The 22,988-nt window shown below is 45.9% G+C and overlaps 1 protein-coding gene across 7 annotated transcripts in view; it reads right to left on the bottom strand.

Moving 5' to 3' along the window:
* The window catches only part of ACACB (acetyl-CoA carboxylase beta), a 139,708-nt gene that overhangs the window by 3,262 nt on the left and 113,458 nt on the right, over positions 1-22,988 (bottom strand). For 4 of the 7 annotated variants that reach the window (XM_067700488.1, XM_067700490.1, XM_067700489.1 and 1 more), the window contains 14 exons: positions 22,764-22,919; positions 21,688-21,891; positions 20,165-20,320; positions 14,750-14,872; positions 14,165-14,434; positions 13,146-13,243; positions 11,990-12,110; positions 9,925-10,035; positions 8,915-9,058; positions 7,463-7,583; positions 5,794-5,890; positions 3,874-3,970; positions 2,382-2,517; positions 1,201-1,378 (listed from right to left, as the gene is read on the bottom strand). In XM_067700488.1, coding sequence (XP_067556589.1) covers positions 1,201-1,378; positions 2,382-2,517; positions 3,874-3,970; positions 5,794-5,890; positions 7,463-7,583; positions 8,915-9,058; positions 9,925-10,035; positions 11,990-12,110; positions 13,146-13,243; positions 14,165-14,434; positions 14,750-14,872; positions 20,165-20,320; positions 21,688-21,891; positions 22,764-22,919 — 2,012 coding nt within the window. The other 3 variants (XM_067700491.1, XM_067700493.1, XM_067700494.1) reach the window with 3 other exon arrangements.

Genomic DNA, 22,988 nt, shown 5'->3' with positions numbered 1-22,988 from the left:
CCTATGACTTTCTCCAGAACAACATAAGCCTCGAGCTCTTCAGCCACAGTCCTTTGTGGCCTTCCTAATCTCTGCTCTCCTAGGGCCAGGGTACTGTTTCTGATCTCTTTAAAGCACACAAAGGCACACGGAGGGATCCAAGGTATGAGTGACCCTCTCATTCCCAACTCTCTCACTCACCCCTCAGGCTCCCCCTGCCCCCTTTTCTTTTGATAGCTTGGAAACCCTGAGCAATACTATATGTAGCTCTGAGCTTCCTGGTGGCCAGAGTGAAAAGTTAATGATGGCCCCATTCAAGGCTGTTCTCGTCCTGAGTCTTCCGGGAGGGTGATCTCAGCAGCCTTCCATGAAGGTCTAGGGCCACTGAAGGCAGGGCAGGTTTGGCTCATTTGCACCATATCACAATGCCTAACCCACCGCCTGAGACATAGGAGGTACCTAATAAATATTCATTGGATTAAGGAATGAATAAGGGAATAGACACAGGAAGAAGGTGCCGATCTATATTTTGGGCAGAACTACTCTTGAAGCTTTTAGAGTCTACACAGCATTTGGCATAGTCTTCATTTTGAAGGCACTCAAACACTGAGTTGCAAGTATTATTGTAATTATCCTTTCTGTAAGAGTTCCTGGGATGAATTCCTGATTCAAAAAAAAAAAAAGTGCCAAGAAGGTTTCTCTCCCCTGAAGAACTGGTATCCTCTCATGCAAGTATTCATTCAGTCATTTGTTTGGCCAGTATTTCCCAAGCACCCACTAGGAGTCAGGCACTGTACTGGGCCCTGGGTTATATAAAACTGAAAAAAGAGCTCTACAGAAGAGCTTTGGGAGAGACTCAGAGTCTAGTAAGAACTAGATGACTGGTCATATTTCCCTTTTCATCCTGGCTGCCAGGAAGCTCAGATGCTTTGGGTCTTTCTTAATTTGATTGCAAACTTCCTTGGGAAGCAGGTGAGTATAAGTGATGAAAGAAGAGACAATTCCTCCACCACTTCTGGGCTCCAGCCACTAATTCTACTGAGACCATCCAGTCGCACACTGGATGCTAGTTTCAGATTGGTAAAACTGGAGGCTCTCTGTCCCTTCAGAAACTCAGAACACCCCTGTGATCCTCAAACCAGTGGCTCAAAGGTGATGGGGCCTAAGGACTGGGAGTGAGAACAAGAAAAGGCTAAGGTGGGTTGGGGGTGGCGCATCCACCTGCTCTCTCTGTCCGCGTATATTTCTATGCACAGTGGGTTGATGGAGGTGTCCATGACCGCCCAGGAGCCTCCCCGGAGCTCCGCGCAGGGCGGGATGTAGATCAGGACAGGCTGTTTGTACTTCCGGAGGCCATCCACGATGTAGGCTCCAAACTTCAGCACCTGGTCGTACATGTCTGAAAGGCAAGGCAGCCGCCCGGTGAGGTGACTGCAGGCCCCGGTCTTCGCTGTCCTGGGGGTTCTGGGGGAGCGTGGTCAGCTGGGAGGCTGTACAGCGCTACGGAAAGACTCTCACTGGGCCGAGAGGCAGGAACCGGCCCAGGCACAGATTGCTCCCTAAGTGCTCACGGGACCTTGGACGGGTCCCCCTCCCTTCCTGGGCCTCAGTGTCCGCACCTGGAAAAGGAGGGACAGAACGATTTCTAAGATTCCTTCCAGCTCTGACTCCGAGATGCACCTGGCCTGTCCCACTATTCCCAGAACAGAACCCTCCCCAACAATAACACAGGCCCTTCCCTCCTGTCCACAGGCAGATGGTCCTTACTCTCTACCAAGAGGCGTCCATCCAGTACCAGGCACCCTACATGGTAACAACAGCACCATAACAAAATCCACCATAACCACACTGAGAGTAAACACCACGTGCCAGTGATGGGCTCAGCGAGTCCTCACCTTGGCCCTTGAGTTGGTCCTATTCTTACTCCCCTCATAGAGGAAGGAAACTGCGGCTCGGAGCAGTCACCCACCCAGCAAGGATTCAGACCAGGTCTGCCGCCCCCGTCCGGCTCTTTCCTCAACATCCCACTGATGGTCACTGTATCTTGAAATGCGCTTGGTGGCTTCAGAAGCACTTGCCTGACTGTCAGGTCACTGATGCTCACGGCAGCCCCCTGAGGAGGGCAGGCGCCTTCTCCCCATCTTACCAAGCGGGGAGGTGACAGCCCAGGTCACTGGGCAGCTTCCCGGGGCCGCCCCTGCCTCCCCTGCCGCTCCTGGTGTGACCGTGACCTCTAGCAAGTCACACCAGGCACCCTCAGTTCCTCAACTGTAAAACGGGCAGCGTTACCTGAATGGCTCAGGGTTGGGGGAGCTGAGCTAAAGTGATGGTGGGACCCCGAGGGGGCTGTCCTGAGTGCTGACCCCGAGGCTTCAGGGCACCCACAAGGAAGGCCACTTTACCTTTCATGCCACCGGAGAAGCCCCTCCAGTTGGCAAAGATCATGAGGGGCAACTTCTCCCGGTTGAAATCCTGGATGGCCTGCGCTGTCTTGTAGGCCGAGTCTGGGAACCACACCTGGCCGGCCTGCTGGATTATCTGCAACACAGAGTGGCCTGGGTCCGATTCCTCTGTGCAAGGGCAGCCCCGGAACACAGGACGGCCGCACACTTCACCCCGGAGGACAGGCAGTCTGATCTGCGTTGGCACCAAGCCCACAGCTCGTCTGTAACCCTCAGACACATGACCCTCACGCTGCAGCCCAGGGAGGTTCCCGTTGCCCACTGACAGGCACCAAGCTAGAAGAGGCCACTGAGTGGGGTCCGAGGACCTGCCCTCTGACTTCTGAACTCCTCCCAGTATGCGGTGTGGCCCACCCTAGAAATAGCAACAGCGATGGGGGCTGGAGGTGGGAGGGATTCCTAGCGACCCGTCATCCTCTGAGGAAGACAGTGCAGAGCATTATGCACCCCATAGAGTGTGCTGAAGCCCCCCCAGGGCCAAGGACTCCCCTGAGTCTCTGAGCGGGCAAGACAGACGTGTGACCACCTAGGACCCACTCTTGTCAGCTGAGCCAGCCAACACAGCAGCCCCGGCAAAACTACCACGAGATGTCACCTCACACCTGTCAGAATGGCTATCATCAAAAAGTCTACAATAACAAATGTTGGTGAGGATGTGGACGAAAGGGAACCGTCGTACGATGCTGGTGGGAATGTTAATTGGTGCAGCTACTCTGGAAAACAGTAAGGACGTTTCTCAAAAAGCTAAAAATAGAACTAGCATACAATCCGGCACTTCTACTCCTGGGTATATATCCAAAGAAAACAAAAACACTAATTTGAAAAGATAGACGCACCCCAGTGTTCATAGCAGCACTATTTACAATAGCCAAGACGTGGAAGGAACCCAAGTGCCCACCAACAGATGAATGGATAAAGAAGATGTGGTATATTTATACAATGGAATACTATTCAACCATTAAAAAGAATGAAATTCTGACATTTGCAGCAATGTGGATGGACCTAGAGAATATTATACTTAGTGAAATAAGTCAGAGAGAGAAAGACAAACACAGGATGATATCACTTATATGTAGAATCTAAAAAATAATACAGATGAACATATATGCAAAACAGAAACAGGCTCACAGGTAGAAAACAAACTAGTGGTCACCGAAGGTGAAAGGGAAGGTGGGAGGGGCATATTAGGGGTATGGGATTAAGAGATACAAACTTCAATGTATAAAATAGATAAGCAACAAGGATCTATTGTATAGCACAGGGAACTATAGCCATTATCTTGTAATAACTTTTAATGGAGCATAATCTATAAAAATGCTGAATCACTGTGCTGTACACCTGAAATGAATATGATAATGTAAGTACACTACACTTCAATTAAAAAAAACCAAAACAACACGAAAATAGCAGCCCCAGCTCCCTGGCCCCTAACCTTGGCCTCGGAATCCAGGTTGGCAGGGTCCGCGGGCACAGCCAACTCCACTGTCCGTGTCTCTGCAGCGATCACTCCGACGGGGATCCCCCCCAGCCTGCAAGGTGGAGCACAAGGGAACTGGGGCGCTGGGCAGCAACCCAGGCAGATTCGGGGACCGGTGGGTCCAGCCAGCCCGAGCTGGTATCCTACACGTGATATTCTACGGGCATAGGGGCTGGGTCCTGGGTGGCCGGGATGAGGGCATACAGAAGAGAGTGCTGTTTTCAGTCTGGCAGGTTATTCTACCGGAAGGCAAAGCAGCAGCCCCAAAGCAGTGAAAAGCCTCACAAACTAGCAGGCTGGCAAGGTCCTCTGGGTGACCTTGTTGGGGCAACAGCGGCCATGTTTGGGGGGAAGGTCAGGCCAGTGCAGGGACGGGGGCAGCACTGTCCGCTAGAACTTTCCTCGATGATGGCCACGTTCTCCATCTGCCTGACCAGTGTGGCAGCCGCGAGCTGCATGTGACCACTGAGCATTTGGAATGCGGCAGGGACAGCGGAGGAACTGAATATGTGTCATGCTCTCTCACTGTAACTCATCTGAATTTGAACTGTCATGTGTGGCCAGCAGCTACCACGGTGGCCAGCGTGGGTCCAGACACCACGTCACATCTGGAAAAGGGCTGAGGGATGCTGAGCCTGAAGGGGTCCGTGGCATCGGTATCTATCACCGCTTACCACTGGCTGCCCCCAGCCACATGCAGCACTTAATTACTCTCATTTACACTCCCGACAGTTGTATGAGGCAGGTTTGGGGAGAGCAGTCTTCAGATAAAGAGCTTCCTTATGGAGGGAGGAGTAGATTTCATCTCATGTTTAAAAAACATATTAAAAAAAATAAAACACTTATGGAGAAGCAGCTAAGTTCCAATACTAGGCTTAGTATCTTCATAGTAATTGCAGGGAGGTAAATAATAACAACAATAATGACAGTGATGGGAGCTGCTACCACCTGTGGAGTGGTTATGATTTTTTTAAAGCTTTTAATTTATTTTTTATTTTTTAATTTTTTGGCCGCGTTATGTGGCATGCGGGATCTTAGTTCCCTGACCAGGGAGCAAACCTGCGCCCCCTGCGGTGGAAGCGTGGAGTCTTAACTACTCGACCGCCAGGGAACTCCTTTTTTATATTTTAAGTGCCTAACGTATGTTATCTCTTCTAATCATCACAACAATCCTTTGGGGTGGGGGAGGTGTCGAATTATTACCCCCATTTTACAGATGAAGATGTAAAGGCCCAGAGAGGGTGAATGACAGAGCTCAGGTCCAACTCCAAACCTGGACTGGAAGCGACTACATCGTGTCAGGAATCTGAGTGGTAAATTATGAGGATGCTGCTTTGGGCTCCATATAAAGAGGAACTTTTGGGCAGCTGGAGCGATCCAAAAAGATAAGGGCTACGCCACTGAGGAATGAGAGGCTCCGCTTTCAAAGCATTCGAGCATTTAAGCCTTCTGCCAGCTATGGTCTACAACAGGGGTTCCTGCCTGTGGCCCTCCTGAAATGGGAATTCACGGTTCTGACTGTCTGCGCAGTTTCCGGGGGGAGTACCACCTTCTGATTCCCAAAGGGGTCCGTGGCCCCCCTGGCTAGGGAGCCCTGCCCCAGAGGCAGACACGAGGGGCAAGGGTGCTGGCCCCCAGCAAGAGGTTGGCTGAGATGCCTAAAGCCAGAGACAAACCCAGACTTTATGAAGAAGTTCATCACCCAGAAAACCACGCCCCCTGCCCCCCACTGGCTTTTCTTTCAGAAAATCCTGGGCCCAGGAAAAAAGGGTCCCTAGGGGCCACCTAGGAGGAGAGAACCCCTGGCTTTGTACCTGGGAGTCCCAATACCTGGGGAGGCCAGGTGTGTGCTGCCTGCCCCATCCTCAGGGTTACCTTGCTCGTCCCGTGACCACGGTCTGGGCCCAGGGCACCATGATTTCCTTGAAACTGCCCTGGTCGAAGAATCCACTCTGCCAGGATCCCTTCAGGGCTGTGGGCAGAAGGGCAGAAGTCCAGGCCAGGGGCTGGGTTGATAAGGGCCCCCCAGCAACCGCCTGGAGGAGCTGACTGCTCTCCCGTCTCTCTAAGGACAGCCTGACCTTGACAGCCCAAATACCTTTTTTCCTGGAAAACTACACAGATACCGACCCTTCCCCCGCCCCCCAACACACAAAACCAGGGCTGCAAAAAATACAGCAAGTCAGGAATTCAGTCCATATAGAACATCCAACTATATACATCAACTCCTGTCAAGGCCAAAGACAAGGAGACCCTAATCACCATCTCTGCCTTTTCTTCTCAAGAGGCAAAGAGAGCTGATGGATGCTTTCGGAAGGTAGGATTTCAAGAAGGGACCACCTGCCCCCAAAAACTCATCCCTGACATGGTGGCTGCAGCTTCAAAACCATTTAACTGGGAAGAAAGTGTTCAATTTGAGAGAGAGAGAGAGAGAGAGAGAGAGAGAGAGAGAGAATGAATATGATGATGTCAATTGCAGCCATCCCTGGAGAGGACGTGGGGCCAGGAATCCACACCACGGTGTAAATGACTGCAGTTTGGACACGAGGTGCCAGGTAGCACGAGAGATCTCAAGTTGCAGGAGCGGGAGGTTGGGCTTCTGGGAACAAAGCAGCCCAGCCTCAGTGTCTGCCTGGGGGCTGGCCCGACTAGCTGGAGAAAACTGTCAGTAATGTATCAGGCGTTTTTTAAATCAAGATAAAGCCAGTGCTCGCAGGCGAGAGAGCCCAAGAGAAATGGCAGAGGGAGAAGCAGGGCCTGGGGCTTCTTCTGCTGGCAAGACCTGGCACGCTCCTGGCAGCACGTCCCCTGCCCCACAAAGCTGGGTGGGGAGGCCAAGTTCTAAAGGGGACAGCGTGTGAAATTCTAGACTCGGGATTGTGGTAACAGGGGCGGCTCAGCTTTCCTGTTCTGGTTGCTCCGAATGTAATCAAATCCTTCCAGGAGGCCTACCTGTCCCTTTCAGAGAGAGAGAGAGAGAGAGAGAGAAAGAGAAAGCGAGAGAGAAAGAATTGTGTGTGTGAAAGCATGTGGGTGCACACGGCGGTGTTTGAACATGTGTGTGCACATCTATCCACGTGAATCTGCAAACGTGGGGACAGAAGAGGCTAAGTTGCTCGTCCTGAGTAAACTCATGGAGAATTACCTTATTAGGTTTAGCCAAATAGAAAAAGAAAGAAAGAGAGAGAGAGGGAGAGAGAGAAGCATTCTTCTCTTTGAAACCCTGATGTCACAGCACCAGAGTTTCCACCTATGTAACCACATTTGGGGAAATTTGGGGAGGGAGGCCATGACCTCTGCTACCCTTCACCTCCATCCATCAGCTCCAGAAACCGGAGGCTGTTTCCACCCCTTCTTGGTCAATAGCTCAGGAAAAGCTTAGAGAAAAATCTCCATTCCTCCACCCCCTTTGTATTTGATCTCAGGTGTATCCCTCTGGGATATGTGACCAAGTAACGGTGCTTCTATCCACACGTTCCTTTATCCCAGGTGCAGAAAAGAAGCCCCAAGACCCAGGTCTCAGGCAAAGCCCTTTAGGACTTACTTGGGTGAGGCCTTCCTGCAAGCAACCACCGGGGGTCATAGGGTGAGCGAGATGGTTGGAATTCAATCTCTCTGTCAATGGGGTCAGTGGGTGTGATGATTGGGACAGGGCTGCGATTATCCTAGAAAAGAAAGCCAGGTCTCCAACTCAGTCCTCTGTGCTTGTCAGTAACGTCTGCAGCCTGCTCTTTGCCCTCCTCTCCTCCTCTGGTGGTGATGCCTGGTTACGTGACAGAAGCTCAACCCCAAATAGCTCATCATCACATTTATGAGTAGCATTTGGTGAGGGGGGGCTAGTAAGCGCCGGGCTCTACACATCATGTCACTTAACCATCATGATAACACCCTGGGGTGGGTGCTATTGTTACTCCCATTTCACAGATGAGGAAACCGAGGCTCAGGAAGATTAAGAGATGGTCCTGAGGCCTCATTACTATGGAGGAGGAAGCCAAGAATCAAATCGAGCCTGACTGCAAAGCTTGAGGATTCTCTGTTGTCCAATGTTACCTCTTTTGATGAGAGGAAATGCCACCTAGTTTTTGTTGTTGTTCGAGAACAGCCTTTTATTCTGTTTGTTCAGGCACCAACCATCGACTATTCCCTTAGAGAATTTACAATGACACGGAAATAGTACAGAGGTGATTTTTTTTGTAAATTATTTTGTAATTATTATTACAAAAACTTATTTTTTTGTAAATTATTTTTTTGTAAATAGTATAAACTATTTCCCTGGGTATAGAGAGGATATTTAGCAATTAACTTTCTGAGTTGTGGGATTAACAAAGATTTAAAAATAAATATTAAAGTTGTTGATGTTTGACATTAAAATTCAAAGCACCTTGTGTGTAAAATTCTAGCTGTATTATCTCAGGGTAATTAGTTTGCTAGTAACTGTCATACAGGATGGCATGTGCATTTTAGAGGCTTGTTTCCACCCACTTGCTGGCTATAGTACCTTGGACAAGGTACTGCATTTCTTTAAATCTCAATTTCCTTATCTGTAAAGTGGTAATAATAATAGCAGCTCTCCGACAGGGCTGTTGTGAGGATTTAACAACATCATGAAGATAGAGGGCTTCACATAATGGCTTTAGTAAGTGCTCAGCAAATATTAGTGATGACTCTTAAATCTTGGTCTTGGTGTAGGAGTTGTAAGAACTCTATTTTGTTTTTAAATTCATTAAATACATCATTCCACATTTAACACATGTCCACCCACACTGAAATTGCCACCTCTTTCTAAAGGATTGACAGAGAGCATCCTTACAGTGGCATTTTAAAAAAAGCAAAGAACAGCAAGTACAGGGCTTGGTATCAGAGAGGGAAGGAGGGAGGAGTAAAGAAAAATTAAACCCAGACACATCTTTAGTGCTCCCTGTTTCCCACACCACCTGGCAAATGAACTTGACAACAGAGTCTTCCAGGCTCTTAGCTGCAGGGGGGGATACTGCACCTTTGGCATATAGGACAGCCACTCCAGGATGGTACAAACACCCTCGAAGTCATCCGGCACGGTGACATGGGAGACACCATTGTAATGCATGATCTGCACGCCGCCCAGCTGGTTGTTGGATGTGTAAACCTCTCTGCCCAGGACCTGCTTTGACATGGCAGGGTTAGCAAGGTTCTGCCCGGCCCGGGGCCCTTCCACCTGTTCGGAAGTCATCTCCCTCAGTGGTCCTCAACCCTGGTTGCATGTTAGAATCATCTGGGAGCTTTCAAAAGTCCCGATGCCCCGGCTGTACCCAGACCTATTACATCAGAATCTTTGGTATTTTCTTTTTTAACTTCCAGAAAATTCCAACATGTAGCACAATTTGAGAACCAGTGATCCAGCTGATTACTCTAGTCAACTCCAAAGCAAAACCCTACCTAACATTTCTGATGCAGCAGGTCTGCAGTGTGGCCTGAGAATTTGCATTTTTATGTGATCCCAGGTGATGCTGCCGGTTCAGGGGCCGGACTTTGAGACCCTCAGTGGGGTTTTAGCAGATATTATGTTATGGAGGCCTTACGGCAATGTGGAAAGCATTTTAATACAGTGAAAAATGTCGAATGAAACTGTACTCACTAGGAGTCTAACCATGTTAAGATATAAGACGAGAGGAAAATACACCAAAATTATAGTAGGAGCAAAATTACTTTTTGGGGGGTCTTTTTCCAATTTTCTGCAATGGGTAATGCCATTTTAATAATTTTTAACATTTCAAAAATATTTAAAAATTTAAATTACAGTAATACAGAGTTAGTTCCACCAGAAGAGCCTAATATATGCACGTATTTTTTTTGGCTCATAAGAGGCCCATATAACTTCAAAATGGAAAAACAGCTCTTACATCAGTAGGCATGAAACTGGTTTCATGTTGAGAAAAATCCCCCATCAGGGACACTGGGAAAGTTAAAATGACCCCTCCCCCACCCCGCCCCTACATGTCCACTCCCCAGTGGCCCCTTCAAGGTCACCTTGTTGAGAGCCATTGCCCCTGTCAGGATGATGTGGGAATTCTCCACCTGGATCACTCGCTGGCCCAGCCTCACCAGGTAGGCGCCGATCCCAAGGGCTCGGCAGGTCACCTGTGGAGACAGGATCCCTCCTGCATTCCCCAGGGCCACGTGCCCCACCTCCCACAGTGGGGACAGCCCAGGGACCCGCTGGGCACCAACGGAAGCTAAGCTTGGCCACTGGCAACCTGATTGGAGGCCAAACAGCGTGACACAAGCCTTCCTTCAGGGTGCCTGACCTCGGCCTCCTAACCAGAAAGAATGGGGTTAGCAAAGAAGAGTGTTGTAAAGACAGCGGAAGTGGAATGTTCTGGTTCTTGCTTCAAGAGGCATGTCTGCGGCTCTTCTGAGCTTGGTCACTCCTGAGACATTGCAGCCGTTCACACAACCAAAGGAGGCCTAGGAGGGCATGTGAAACTGGAAAAATCCGAGCGAGGTCTGTACTGAGTTAACAGTATTGTGTCAACGTCAATGTCGATCATGTCCGATGGTTATACTGTCATGGGGGAAGCTGGGTGATGGGTACATAGGACCTGCCTATGCTATCTCATATCTGGTGTGTCCTAAACTATTTCAAAATAAAAAGACATACACACACAAAAAAATAAATAAATAAAAAAAATAAAAAGACATACAGGCAGATCTCGTTTTATTGCACTTCACAGATATTGCTTTTTTTTTTTTTTAATAACAAACTTAAAGGTTTCTGGCAACCCCGTGTGTCAGATGACGGTTAGCATTTTCTAGCAATAAAGGATTTTTTAATTAAGGTGTGTACATTTAAAAAAGACATTAATGCTATTGCACACTTAATAGACTACAATATAGTGTAAACATAACTTTTACATGGACTGAGAAACCAAAAAATCTGTGTGACGTTTATTGCTATATCCACTTTATTGCAACATTTGCTTTATGGTAGAGGTCTGGAACCAAACCTGCAACATCTCTGAGGTGTGCCTGTCTGTATATATATAAATAAAAGATACATATATGTTTATATATTTTTGGAATATATAAAGATATACATATCTTTTTATATCCTTCAAAATAAAAATATTTTGGAATACGTAAATATATGCATAAATCTTTTTATTTTGAAATATATATGAAACATATTTAAATGACATCTAGAAAACAAGCCTAAGGAAGACACTCATGGCCAACATCTTCCACCTTGGAAACTGAAGATACAACACTGACGGTAAAAATCGTATCTTGAGGGACAGTTTACCATTGAAAAGTACTATTACTACGACTCTACCAGAAACAGAAAATATTTTTGAAAAGGCCAAACTGGGGAGCGGGAAGAGAGTCATTTAGCAACAGTTAAAATCGGACAAAAGTTCTTCTAAATACTCGGTACCTTTTAAATAAGAGGTGATTGGGGCTTCCCTGGTGGCGCAGTGGTTGAGAGTCCGCCTGCCGATGCAGGGGACACGGGTTCGTGCCCCGGTCCGGGAAGATCCCACATGCCGCGGAGCGGCTGGGCCCGTGAGCCATGGCCGCTGAGCCTGCGCGTCCGGAGCCTGTGCTCCGCAACGGGAGAGGCCACAACAGTGAGAGGCCCGCGTATCGCAAAAAAAAAAAAAAAACAAAAAAAAAAACCAAGGAGGGTATTTAAATAAGAGGTGATTGGCCCCTGATTCAAACCAACCAACTCTTAACAAGATATTTTTGAGATAACACTTCAAACTGAACCCAAACTGTGTTCTGATGGTATTAAAGAATTGCCACTGATACTGTTGGGTGTAACAGTACCGTGGTTATGTTTTTAAAAAATTAATCTAGTCAAGATCCACATTGGGGTACTTACAGATGGAAAGATATAAGCGGAGTTTGCTTTAAAATATTCCAGAACAGGGGGGCCGAGGGACTGGGGACATAGGAATGGTTACACGTTGATAATTGTTGGAGCTGGTGATGACTACATAGGGCTCATTAGCAATTCTCTTTGCTTTCTTGACTATTTGAAAGTTTCTATAATAAAAAGTTGAGACGGAAAAGAAAATAGGAGGGGACTCACCAAGCTGATGGTGACAATCTCATCATAATCCAGGGAGGTCTCCCCAGCAATCATGCCTGAGCCCCTCAGGTTCTCTATGCCCAGGCCATCCTCCTTCCCAATGATATCCGTGATGACATACCTTCAAGAACCAAATGCGAGTTAAACACTGAGCTCTAGCCCAGAAAAATCCAAGGCTGATGCGTTTCCCAAGGACCCGAGGAAGGAAGGCTAAGCAAGGTGAGGGATTGGAAGGTGATAAAGCAGCTGGAGGTGAGATGAAGGCAGGGGTCTAGGCCCCTGATGACTGGCCCTAAAGTTTCTAGAAGGGCAAGTACAGCATCGATAATCATCACCCCTCCAACCAAAGATAAAGTTTGCCTATTCAGAGGCTGTCCTAATGAAATGGCACCCCACCCTGCATTCCTCCAGAAGCAATCTAGAATAGCCTTTGGTCTACAGAGACATGGGGGTATACAAGGAGAAGCTACGTGGTTCATAATCAGTCAATCAGTCAAGATTCCATGGCCATATAAGTACACTGTACAGCCTAACCCATTAGGGATTCACACGGCATTTCAGTGCATTAAATGTTCTGAGAAGGCCTGCGATAAAGATGCTTGTTGGATCTCATTTAACCCAGTGTTTCCCAAACTTACTTGACTACGGAAAATTTTCACTCCCTCCCATCCTCCCAAATCACCAACTAACATTCCAGGAAACTCAGCCTGGAAATTCTGATTTAAATCAGAACCTGATTTTAAAAACCCACAACCCACAAGCCGGTATTGCCCTTGACGTTCTCACGAAGCAGGCCCCCCGGCATCTTCCCAGCTCACCAAGTCACCGCTGAGTCAGTCTGGCTAATTTGGTCACAAAATGTGAACCTGCAGCTCTGGGGACACTATGGGAATCCAACCTAATTCTCCTTGCATGATGTGGTATTTTTGCGAAGGGCGTGCCTCATTTGGGGATGACAAGGATGGGCTCACCCTAAAGGATGCCCCAGGTGTCTGAGCTATCAGTGCCCCCAGTGGAGCTCGGGGGTCCCATTGTACAAACGCTACCACCTGCTTGATATACTGTCACAAGCCCAGAGGCGAAGAGGCAGATTCCCCTGGGAGTAGCTGAAATTAACCACAGGCAAAATGAAGGCGCTGCCTGGTCAGTTATTTACCTGGATTCTCCTTCTTCCTCGACGTGTTTACAATGGACGGAGTTCAGGGAGCTGACTGTGGTGTAGTCTTGGGGAGTCAGGTACAGGTATTTAATTCCCTTAAAAATATATACTTCAGTAAGGCTATGAGTCCAGCTTCCTGCACTCAACAGCCACTGTTTTGTTTTAACGTCAACACTGGTTTGGGTGGGTGGCGGCGGGGGTGTTAATAACACCATGTTAATAACACAGTCACCTGTCTGATGTTAATACCATGTTAGTAACAGTAATAAACTGAAGGTCTGCTCTGTGCTTTCCACTGGTCCTTACAATACAACCTCACTTTCTTCCTGGGCTCTCTGATTTAATGTTTTTTAATCATCTTTTCATTCTCTTTCCCCTACGGAGCTTTTTTTTCTTAATGCCAACCCCCCCCACCCCCCACCAATAAAATTTTATTGTAGATATATTGTTTATGTGTGTATATATGTATACATATATGTGTGTGTGTATGCTTTTTACATGAAAAGAATCATTTTTGCCCCCATGGCGGGGGCAATACCATCCCCTTGAGAACTCATGCTCCGGTTGCACAGAATGACTCTGTCCCCTGCATTTTCACATCACAAGATGTGTGCTTTTCTCTATTCATTTTGCCTTTCATGGTAGCTGGTGTCTCTAGGTCTCCTGGATGATTTTTAAGAACTTCCTGAGGCCAGGGATTACGCTGTCATTCACATTTGCATCCTCGGTGTGCACTGCGTTCCAAGAGATGCTCAGTATGTATAAACTCTGTGTTTACATAAAAAATAACTTTTTTTCATTATTGTCCCCCTAAGGATCCCATTTAGACCTTTTTTCCTAATCGTCACCCCCTCCCATGAAATTTTACTGCCTGTTTATGTACTTTATGGATATCTATGCTGTCTACACAAAGAGCAAGAAGATTTTGTCCGCCCCCTTGGAGGTGCTGTCACCCGCACAGAAAATACAACATGAGCTTAGCGCAGTCACACTGCCACCCCAGCTTTATGACGTACCTTGTGGGGGTCTTCCCGGTCCACCCAAGCCACCTGGAACATGTGTTTGATCTCCTCCGCAAGGCCGATACGGGCCCCACTGTTGGCAGCGAGGTAGATTTTGGGGATGCCCTCTGCCCGGGCCATCTCGGATGCCCGCAGGTACAGAAGGTCTTCTCCAAGGCCAAAGGATCCTATCCGGAAGGTGATGTCATTGCTGATGAGGATAACGTCGCGCCCTTCTGGGTACTCAAGGGTCTTAAACCTCATTTTGAAGGCCACCATGCCCACCTGGCGAGGACACGAATGCACAAGAAAACGGGCTTGTTTCTTCAGGAGGAACTTATTTATTTTTGGCCGCACTGCACAGCATGCAGGCCCTAAGTACCCCGACCAGGGATTGAACCCATGTCCCCTGCAGTGGAAGTACAGGGTCTTAACCACTGGACGGCCAGGGAAGTCCCCCAGGAGGAAATTGTTTTAAAGGGTGATTCCGGCCAGGGGCTGGGCTCTGTGAGGTTTTTTTTAAAAAATTTTATTGAAGTATAGTTGATTTACAATGTTGTGTTCATTTCTCCTGTACAGCAAAGCGACTCAGTTCTTTACCTCATTTCCTCCAGGAAGTCGGTTCATCTCCACCAGCTGGCCCTGCGGGTCCAGCACTAGTTCGGTATATGTCAGGATGTCTTTGGGGTACTTGTCCGGGGAACCCCACATTTTAAAAAGAGCCTACAGAGAGGACAGGAAAGAGAAAAACCTGAAGTCATCAGTAAGGAAGTACATTTTCTACTCCTTTCTCTCTCTTTCAATCACGAACTATTTAAAGCATACATGCAGAAAAATAAATACCCAAGCATCTATCTCATGGCTCTGTCAAATCAGAATTTTTCCATAGTAGCTTAAGATTTTTTTAAAGAAATAAGAAAAATGCAGTTGAAGTCCCTGGTGTACCCCTCCCCATCCCATTCCCATCCCTCCTCCCCGCTGCTCCCCTCAGGTAACTATTATCTTGAATTACTGTCCATCAGTCCTCTGTATGCTTTTACATTTTTATTTCATCATATGTGCAGACATTTAAAACATAGCATTGGGCTTCCCTGGTGGCACAGTGGTTGGGAATCCGCCTGCCAAAGCAGGGGACACGGGTTCAAGCCCTGGTCCGGGAAGATCCCACATGCCACGGAGCACCTAAGCCCGTGTGCCGTAGCTACTGAGCCTGTGCTCTAGAGCCCGTGCACCACAACTACTGAAGCCCGCCTGCCTAGAACCCAGGCTCCGCAACAAGAGAAGCCACCGCAGTGAGAAGCCCACGCACCACAACAAAAAGTAGCCCCCGCTTGCCACACTAGAGAAAGCCCGCACACAGCAACAAAGACCCAACGCGGCCAAAAACAATAAATAAAATAAAAATAAAACCCCCCAAAAAACATAGCATTATTTTGCATGACTTATACTTTAAATAATGGTATTGCACTGGACACGTTCTTCCACAACTTATTTTTCCAGTTCTCCAATATATTTGAGAGATTTATCCATATTGATAAATTTAGCTCTGGTTTATTCATTTTCCCTGCTGTTCAGTTTTCCATGATATGAACATATCACAATTTATTTATTCATAACCCTTTTTAGGAACATTTAGGTTTCCAATTCTACACCAACAATGCTGTAATCAACATTTTTATGGTCTTTTTTTTTTTTTTTTTTAATAAACACGGATGAGTGTTTCAATGGGTGTATACCTAGGAATGAAATTGCTGGGTCATAGGGTATGTGAAAATTCAGATTTACTGGATATTGTCAAATTGTTTTACAGTTCTAGTAAGAATGTGTGAGAGCTCCTTTGCTCCATATACTTGTCCACACTTGGCTTTGGCAAATATTTTAACGTTTACCCATCTGCTGGGTGTGAAACTGTACTGTGATTTTTTTTTTTTTTGTACTGTGATATTGGTTGGTACTTCACTGATTATCAGTGAGGTGAGCACCTTAGAATATATTGATTGATCTTGTAAGTTTCTCTTTCTTTTGGTCAATTTCCTATTTATAACTCTTGCCCATATTTTTTATAGTTTTGCTTGTTTTTTTTTTTCCAACTGATTTATAAATGCTCTGCAGATAATATTGCTCTAACCCCTTGCTGGAAACAGATATTTAAACATATTCTCCCAATCTGGGGTTTGTCTTTTCTCTTTTACATAAATAACTTTTAAATTTTAACATAGTCACATTTATGGGGTTTTCCTATGCTTATGCTTTCAACTCACTCCGAGCAGTTTTAATCCTCTCGAAATTTATTTCTGTACACCAGATGAGGTAGAAATCGAAAAAGTTTTTTCCCAATTAGATAAGAAATTTCTTTGTACCTTTTAGTGAAATTTATTCCCTTGATTCAGAATCCCACCTCTGCATTCAATCAAGGTTCTGTCTGTGAGTGGGTCTGACTCTAGACTCTATTCTGTTCCATTGGTCTATTTGTTTAGCTCTGTTACAATAATATTACACGCTGTAGTACGTACTACTGCTTGAAAGTAAATAATGACTTTTTTATTTATTTATTTTTTTTTAATTTTTTTTTTTTTTTTTTTTTTGCGGTATGTGGGCCTCTCACTGTTGTGGCCTCTCCTGTTGTGGAGCACAGGCTCCGGACGTGCAGGCTCAGCGGCCACGGCTCACGGGCCTAACTGCTCCGCGGCATGTGGGATCTTCCTGGACCGGGGCACGAACCCGCGTCCCCTGCATCGGCAGGCAGACTCTCAACCACTGCGCCACCAGGGAAGCCCAAATAATGACTTATTTTAAAGGATGGCTAAGACAAGTCCTCCTGATTTTGTTCTTTTTCAGAAGTGTTTTTGCTATTCGTGAACTTTTGCTTTCCCTATGAGTTTTTAAGTTGCACCAAAACTCCAGAATTATACTGAATGTCTTAATTTTGGGGGAACTATTATCTTTACAATATTGAACCTTCCCATCATACATAAGCATGATATATCTCTCTATTTAGGCTTAAAGTATTTCCGTAAAGTTTCAAAATTTCCTCCATAAAGGTCTTGTATGTTTTTTGTTTGATTTATCCCTAAACTTGGAGCTGATCTTAATATTGTAAATGGCATTTTTTCCAATTAGATTTTACAATTATTGCTGGTCTATGAGAGTACAATCAAGTTTTGTATATTGCTCTTGTATCTAGCGATCTTGCTGTATTATCTAATTGGTTCCATAAATTCTCTTGGATTTCTTGTATAGGCGTTTATATCATCTATGAAAAACGTAACTTTGCTTCCTTCTTTCTAGTCTTTATACCTTTTATTTCTTTTTCTCATATTTTTGCATTGGCCAAGAACTCTAGTAAAAAAAGTTGAATAGAAGGGGTGTTAATGGATATTTCTATCTGTACCTATCTTTGAAGCGAATACTTCTAACATTTCACCATTAGCTGCTATTAATTTTAGGTGGATGTCTTTTATCAAAATAAACAAATTCGAGGCTTCCCTGGTGGCACAGTGGTTAAGAATCCCCCTGCCAATGCTGGGGACACGGGTTTGAGCCCTGGTCCGGGAAGACCCCACATGCTGCAGAGCAACTAAGCCTATGCGTCATAACTACTGAGGGTGTACTCTACAGCCCGTGAGCCACAACTACTGAGCCTGCGTGCCACAACTACTGAAGCCCATGTGCCTACAACCCATGCTCCGCAACAAGAGAAGCCACCGCAAGGAGAAGCCTGCACACCACAACGAAGAGTAGCCCCTGCTTGCTGCAACTAGAGAAAGCCCACGTGCAGCAACGAAGACCTGATGCAGCCAGAAATAAATTTAAAAAAAAATCCCCTTCTAGTCCTAGTTTATTAAAAGCTTTTATTATACATAGATATTATCTTTTCAAATACATTTTTTGCACCTATTGAGAAATTTAAGTTCGTTCTTAATCTATTAACATGGTAAACTATAGACTTCCTAATACCATACAAGCTGTCACAAGATAAATACTACTTAGTCTAAATTTTTTTTAAAAAATCATTACTGGGTTTCATTTGCTAATATTTTAATTATGATTCGTGTCCGTGTTCATAAATGAGACAATAAACTTCCTTTCTCCTAATGTTCTTATCTTGGATTAATATTAAAGTAATAATAACCTGATAAAATGAGTTAAGAAGCATTCCCTTTGTTTTTTCTATTCTCTAAACAGTTTGTATACAAAGGGAATTATCTGTCCCTTGAAGGTTTGACAACAATTGTTGTAAAACTGTCTAGGACCAATTTTAGTAGATGGGTGTTTCTGACCTACGAATTCAATTTCATTAATGCCTTTTTTTCAAATTTATTTATTTATTTATTTATGGCTGCTTTGGGTCTTCATTGCACGTGGGCTTTCTATAGTTGCAGCGAGCGGGGGCTACTCTTTGTTGCTGTGCACAGGCTTCTCATTGCTGTGGCTTCTCTCGTTGCGGAGCACGGGCTCTAGGCATGCAGGCTTCAGTAGTCGTGGCTTGAGGGCTCTAGAGCGCAGGCTCAGTAGTTGTGGTGCACAGGCTTAGCTGCTCCGCGGCATGTGAGATCTTCCCGGACCAGGACTCAAACCCGTGTCCCCTGCATTGGCAGGCGGATTCTTAACCACTGTGCCACCAGGGAAGTCCCTGGCTGGGCCCAATTTTAGTAGATGGATGTTTTTGAACTATTAATTCAATTTCATTAATGCTTATAATCTATTTACATTTTCTATTTCTTCTTGAGTCAGTTTTGATAAGATATATTTTTCTCAGAAATTTTCATCTGTTTTCAAATTTATGGGTTGTCCACCATACTCTGTTTCTTTACCTAAAAGAAAGTGGATGGATTTATTCCTGATTTGTCTGTTTCTTATTCTTATGGCCTGTGACTTCTGAGGCAAAAGGATACAAACAATGACATTCTTAATTATAAAAGTTTCCATTCTACTGAATACTTTATATATATTTCTTACCACAACCTGGGGAAGTAGGTAATATTATTAGCCTCATTTTACAGAGGAGGAAAGTGAGGCCCAGAGAGGTGAAGGAACTTGCCCAGGGACACACAGGAAGCAAAGGACAGATTTGGAACTCAGGCCCAGGCCTTACTGACCCTAAACGGCAGGTTTTCCTACTATCCTGCATCTCCTATGCCTAAAGTACACTGATGCTTTCCTGCAGACAGTAGAAGTCCACGACCTCAGTTTCATGAACGTCATTCACAAGGCAATGGAGAAGATGTACACAGGCACCCATATCACCAATGCCAGTGTGCTCAGTCTCCTTGAAAGGCCCTTCTACGTAAAAAAAATAAAGGCATAGAAAGCATACTTGAAGGAAATACACTAAAATGGTATTGCAGCCCTCAATGGTAGACAAGTGATTACCTATGAGTGAAATTTTATTTGCTTATTCCTATTTTTCCGTATCCAGTGTATATTTAATAATCATAAAAACATAAAACATTATTTTTTTAAGTAAATCAAAAAGTCCTCAAAGGCAGTGACCCCATCCTCTTCTTCATGGTCTATCTACCCTTAGAATGGTTCCTGGCATGTAGCCAGCACTTAATATAAGCACTAAAAAGACCAGAAGGAAGTGGTAAACAATTTGTCTTTAGTACGTGGAACAAGGAGTCACTTTTTCCTTCTTTCCATTCTCCTTTACCTTCCAAAGTTTCTATATTATATTCCTTTTTATCACTGGGATGAAATTAGGTTTGTTTTAGAAAAATATACTATGAAGTCATTCTCAATATTAGCTTCTTTTCCTTCACGAATACTGTGTTCTTTAGAGTGGGGTCTTCAGAAGAGTAACTAAGGGGAATTCCCTGGTGCCCTGGTGGTTGAGACTTGGTGCTTTCACTGCCGTGGGCCCAGGTTCAATCCCTGGTCAGGGAACTAAGATCCCACAAGCCGCACAGTGTGGCCAAAAAAAAAAAAAAGAGTAACTAAGGATGGGGGGTGTGGATGCCAGTGGAGTCCCTAAGGGGACCCTGGGCAGTGCTGAGTCTCAGCCTCAGGACTTGCCTGCCTGAACATTTCCGGGAAGTCATACACATAGGTGGTACCCAGGGACTGGGCCTGGAATCGCTTAGCCTGGAGCAGATCCTTGGTGACGTAGGGAGTATTGATCAGCATCCCGTGCTGGGGCCCTTGTTTGTTGCCGAAGGAGTGAAACATGATCTGGACCAGAAAGAAAGAAAAACAGAGAGTGAGGAGGGCAAGTCTCAGAGAACCACACTCCTGCCCAATCTATTTCTTCCCAGTCCTCAGTGAAAATGCAATGAGGGAATACTACTCAGCCGGAACAAAGAATGAACTAATGCCATTTGCAGCAACATGGATGGACCTAGGGATTATCGTGCTAAGCGAAGTAAGTCAGAAAGAGAAAGACAGATACCATATAATATCACTTATATGTGGAATCTAACATATGACACAAAGGAACTCTTATGAAACAGAAACAGACTCACAGGCATAGAGAATAGACTGGTGGTTGTGAAGGGGGAGGGTGTGTGGGAGAGGGACGGACTGGGAGTTTGGGGTTAGTAGGTGCAAGCTATTATATATAGAATGGATAAACCACAAGGTCCTAGTGTACAGCACAGGGAACTATATTCAGTATTCTGTGATAAACCATAATGAAATAGAATATTAAAAAAATAATGTGTATATATATGTATAACTGAATCACTCTGCTGTATAGCAGAAATTAACACAACATTGTAAATCAACTACAATAATGAGGGGAAGCATAGCACATATCACATAACAAAGTGAGTGCCCGGGAGAATAATCTCTTCTCTGCCACTGTGGGAAACAGATGTGGAGACACAGCTCCAAAACTGTAATTATCATACTACTAACACACACACACACACACACACACACACACACACACACACACACACCCCAAACAAACCAGAGTGCATGTAAAAATTGGTGAAACCCAAATAAGGTCTGCATTTGAGTTAATAGACTTGTCAAGACAGGAAGTGGACCAGTGTCAACTTCCTGTCTTGACAATGTCTCTGGTTAAAAAGGATGCTATCATTGGGGAAAGCTGGGTGAAGGGTACATGAGTATTCTCTGTCCTAAATTTTCTCCTCTGTGCTATTTTTGCAACTTTTTGAGAGTCTTTAAGTGTTTCAAAATAAAACGATTATATACATATACATGTAATCCACTACATGTATATATAGTAGACAATAGGAAATTTGATTCATTTTACAAAAGTCTATTCCAAAACACGGTTGGGGAAAATACCATTTCCCTAACTGAACTAACTTGGGAACTGTATTATAATCAGCCGTAATACTCCACATCTTATCCCAAACATGGTTCTAGACTGGATTAAACTTTGGATTCAATCTCCTTCCCAGAGGAATGAACAACTGGGATTCAGAAGCTAACGCGTTTATCATAAAACTCAGAGGAGCAGCCTCAGTCTGACACAGCAAAGCTTCCAAGTGCCATTTTAATCTGCGTCTTGCTCTCCGGGCAGCCTGCCTCCACTTTGACTTGACCTCTGTGAGCCAGCCCGGCCTTACGTTTCCAGATCTGGGGTCGGTCACTTCTTTGTAGAGGCTGATGTCCAGGTAGTAGCCTGACTCGTTGGTGATGAACAGGCGGATGGGAACGGCGCAGTCGGTGGTGGTCTGGCGGATGTTGATCTTGACCTCAGCCTGGAGCACGCGGAGTTTCCACAACCGGCTGCCGTAGCGCATCACCATGGACCGCACTGACTCCTCAATCTGCGGCATACCACAGCAATTCAATTTCAGGACCCATCCGCGCACACTCGTAATAGTTCTAGCTCTGATTATAACAGAAAGATGAGACACACTGAATGCAAAACGCACTGCGTGTATATAGCAGAGCAATACGTAGCATGTATCCATTAACTCTAAGCTGATAATAATCAAAGGTATCACGCTAAGCATGTAAGCTCGTTATCTCACTCTGTCCCCATCGTTACTCAGAGAGGCTGGTATGTTTGTCCCCCACTGACAGATGTGGAAACTGAGGCTGGTAAGAGCTAGTGCCCCTATGTTACCCTGTCTTTCTCTCCTTCATGCATCCCAAGCCTATGCATTTTCTTCTTCAAGGAACTATGTGAACTGGTGGAGTTGGGGAATCAGCATGGGCCTCTGCACCCCACACATGCCAAGCAGATGGACTAGAACTTCTTTCATCCAGAATCACCACCACAGACACTGCCTGCTCGTGAAGAACCAGCCAATGGAGAATGGCTGAGCCACGGACCTCAGGTTCTCACCCCGCTTCCCCCACCCACATGCAGCCCCCAACAGAGCCTGGAACTAGGGAGAGGACGAAATTTTGTTTTGTAAAGGACATTTTGGGCATCTGTGTCTTCCGAAACGTGAAGCGTGCCCACGGAGGGGGAACATCCTTAGGGACAGTCCTAAGGGTGGTGGCTGAAAAACGGCTCTACAATTAATCGATGGAAGGTTTGTTCTCCACCTGCAGCAAGTGAGGCTCAGACATGCACATACGCATCCTGGAGCTCAGGTCTCGAGCACCAGGAGACGATACCCTGAAGCAGGAAGGTCCCAGTGAAGGTGAACCTGGAGCCTGGTGAGAGCCCCACCCCCAGAGGTGAGACCTTAGAGGGGTCCATGATGACGGTGGGCACGAAGTTGAGGAAGATGTGGTTGCAGTCGGTGCGCACGCTGGTGTTGTTGAACGCCACCTCCAGCTCATCCATGGCCTCCAGAAGCAGCCGCTCGCCTTCGTTCTGCAGGTACTCGAAGGAGGCTTCCTGTCAAAGGGGGAGAGGGGCAGCCGCTAGGCCAGGGGCGCAGGGCCCAGAGAGTCAAAGGGAAAGGAG

Source organism: Pseudorca crassidens, chromosome 12, assembly GCF_039906515.1.
Source record: "Pseudorca crassidens isolate mPseCra1 chromosome 12, mPseCra1.hap1, whole genome shotgun sequence".
Classification (NCBI taxonomy): Eukaryota; Metazoa; Chordata; class Mammalia; order Artiodactyla; family Delphinidae; genus Pseudorca; species Pseudorca crassidens.
The sequence above is the reverse complement of the archived record's forward strand: the minus strand, read 5'-3'. Positions and strand labels throughout refer to the sequence as shown.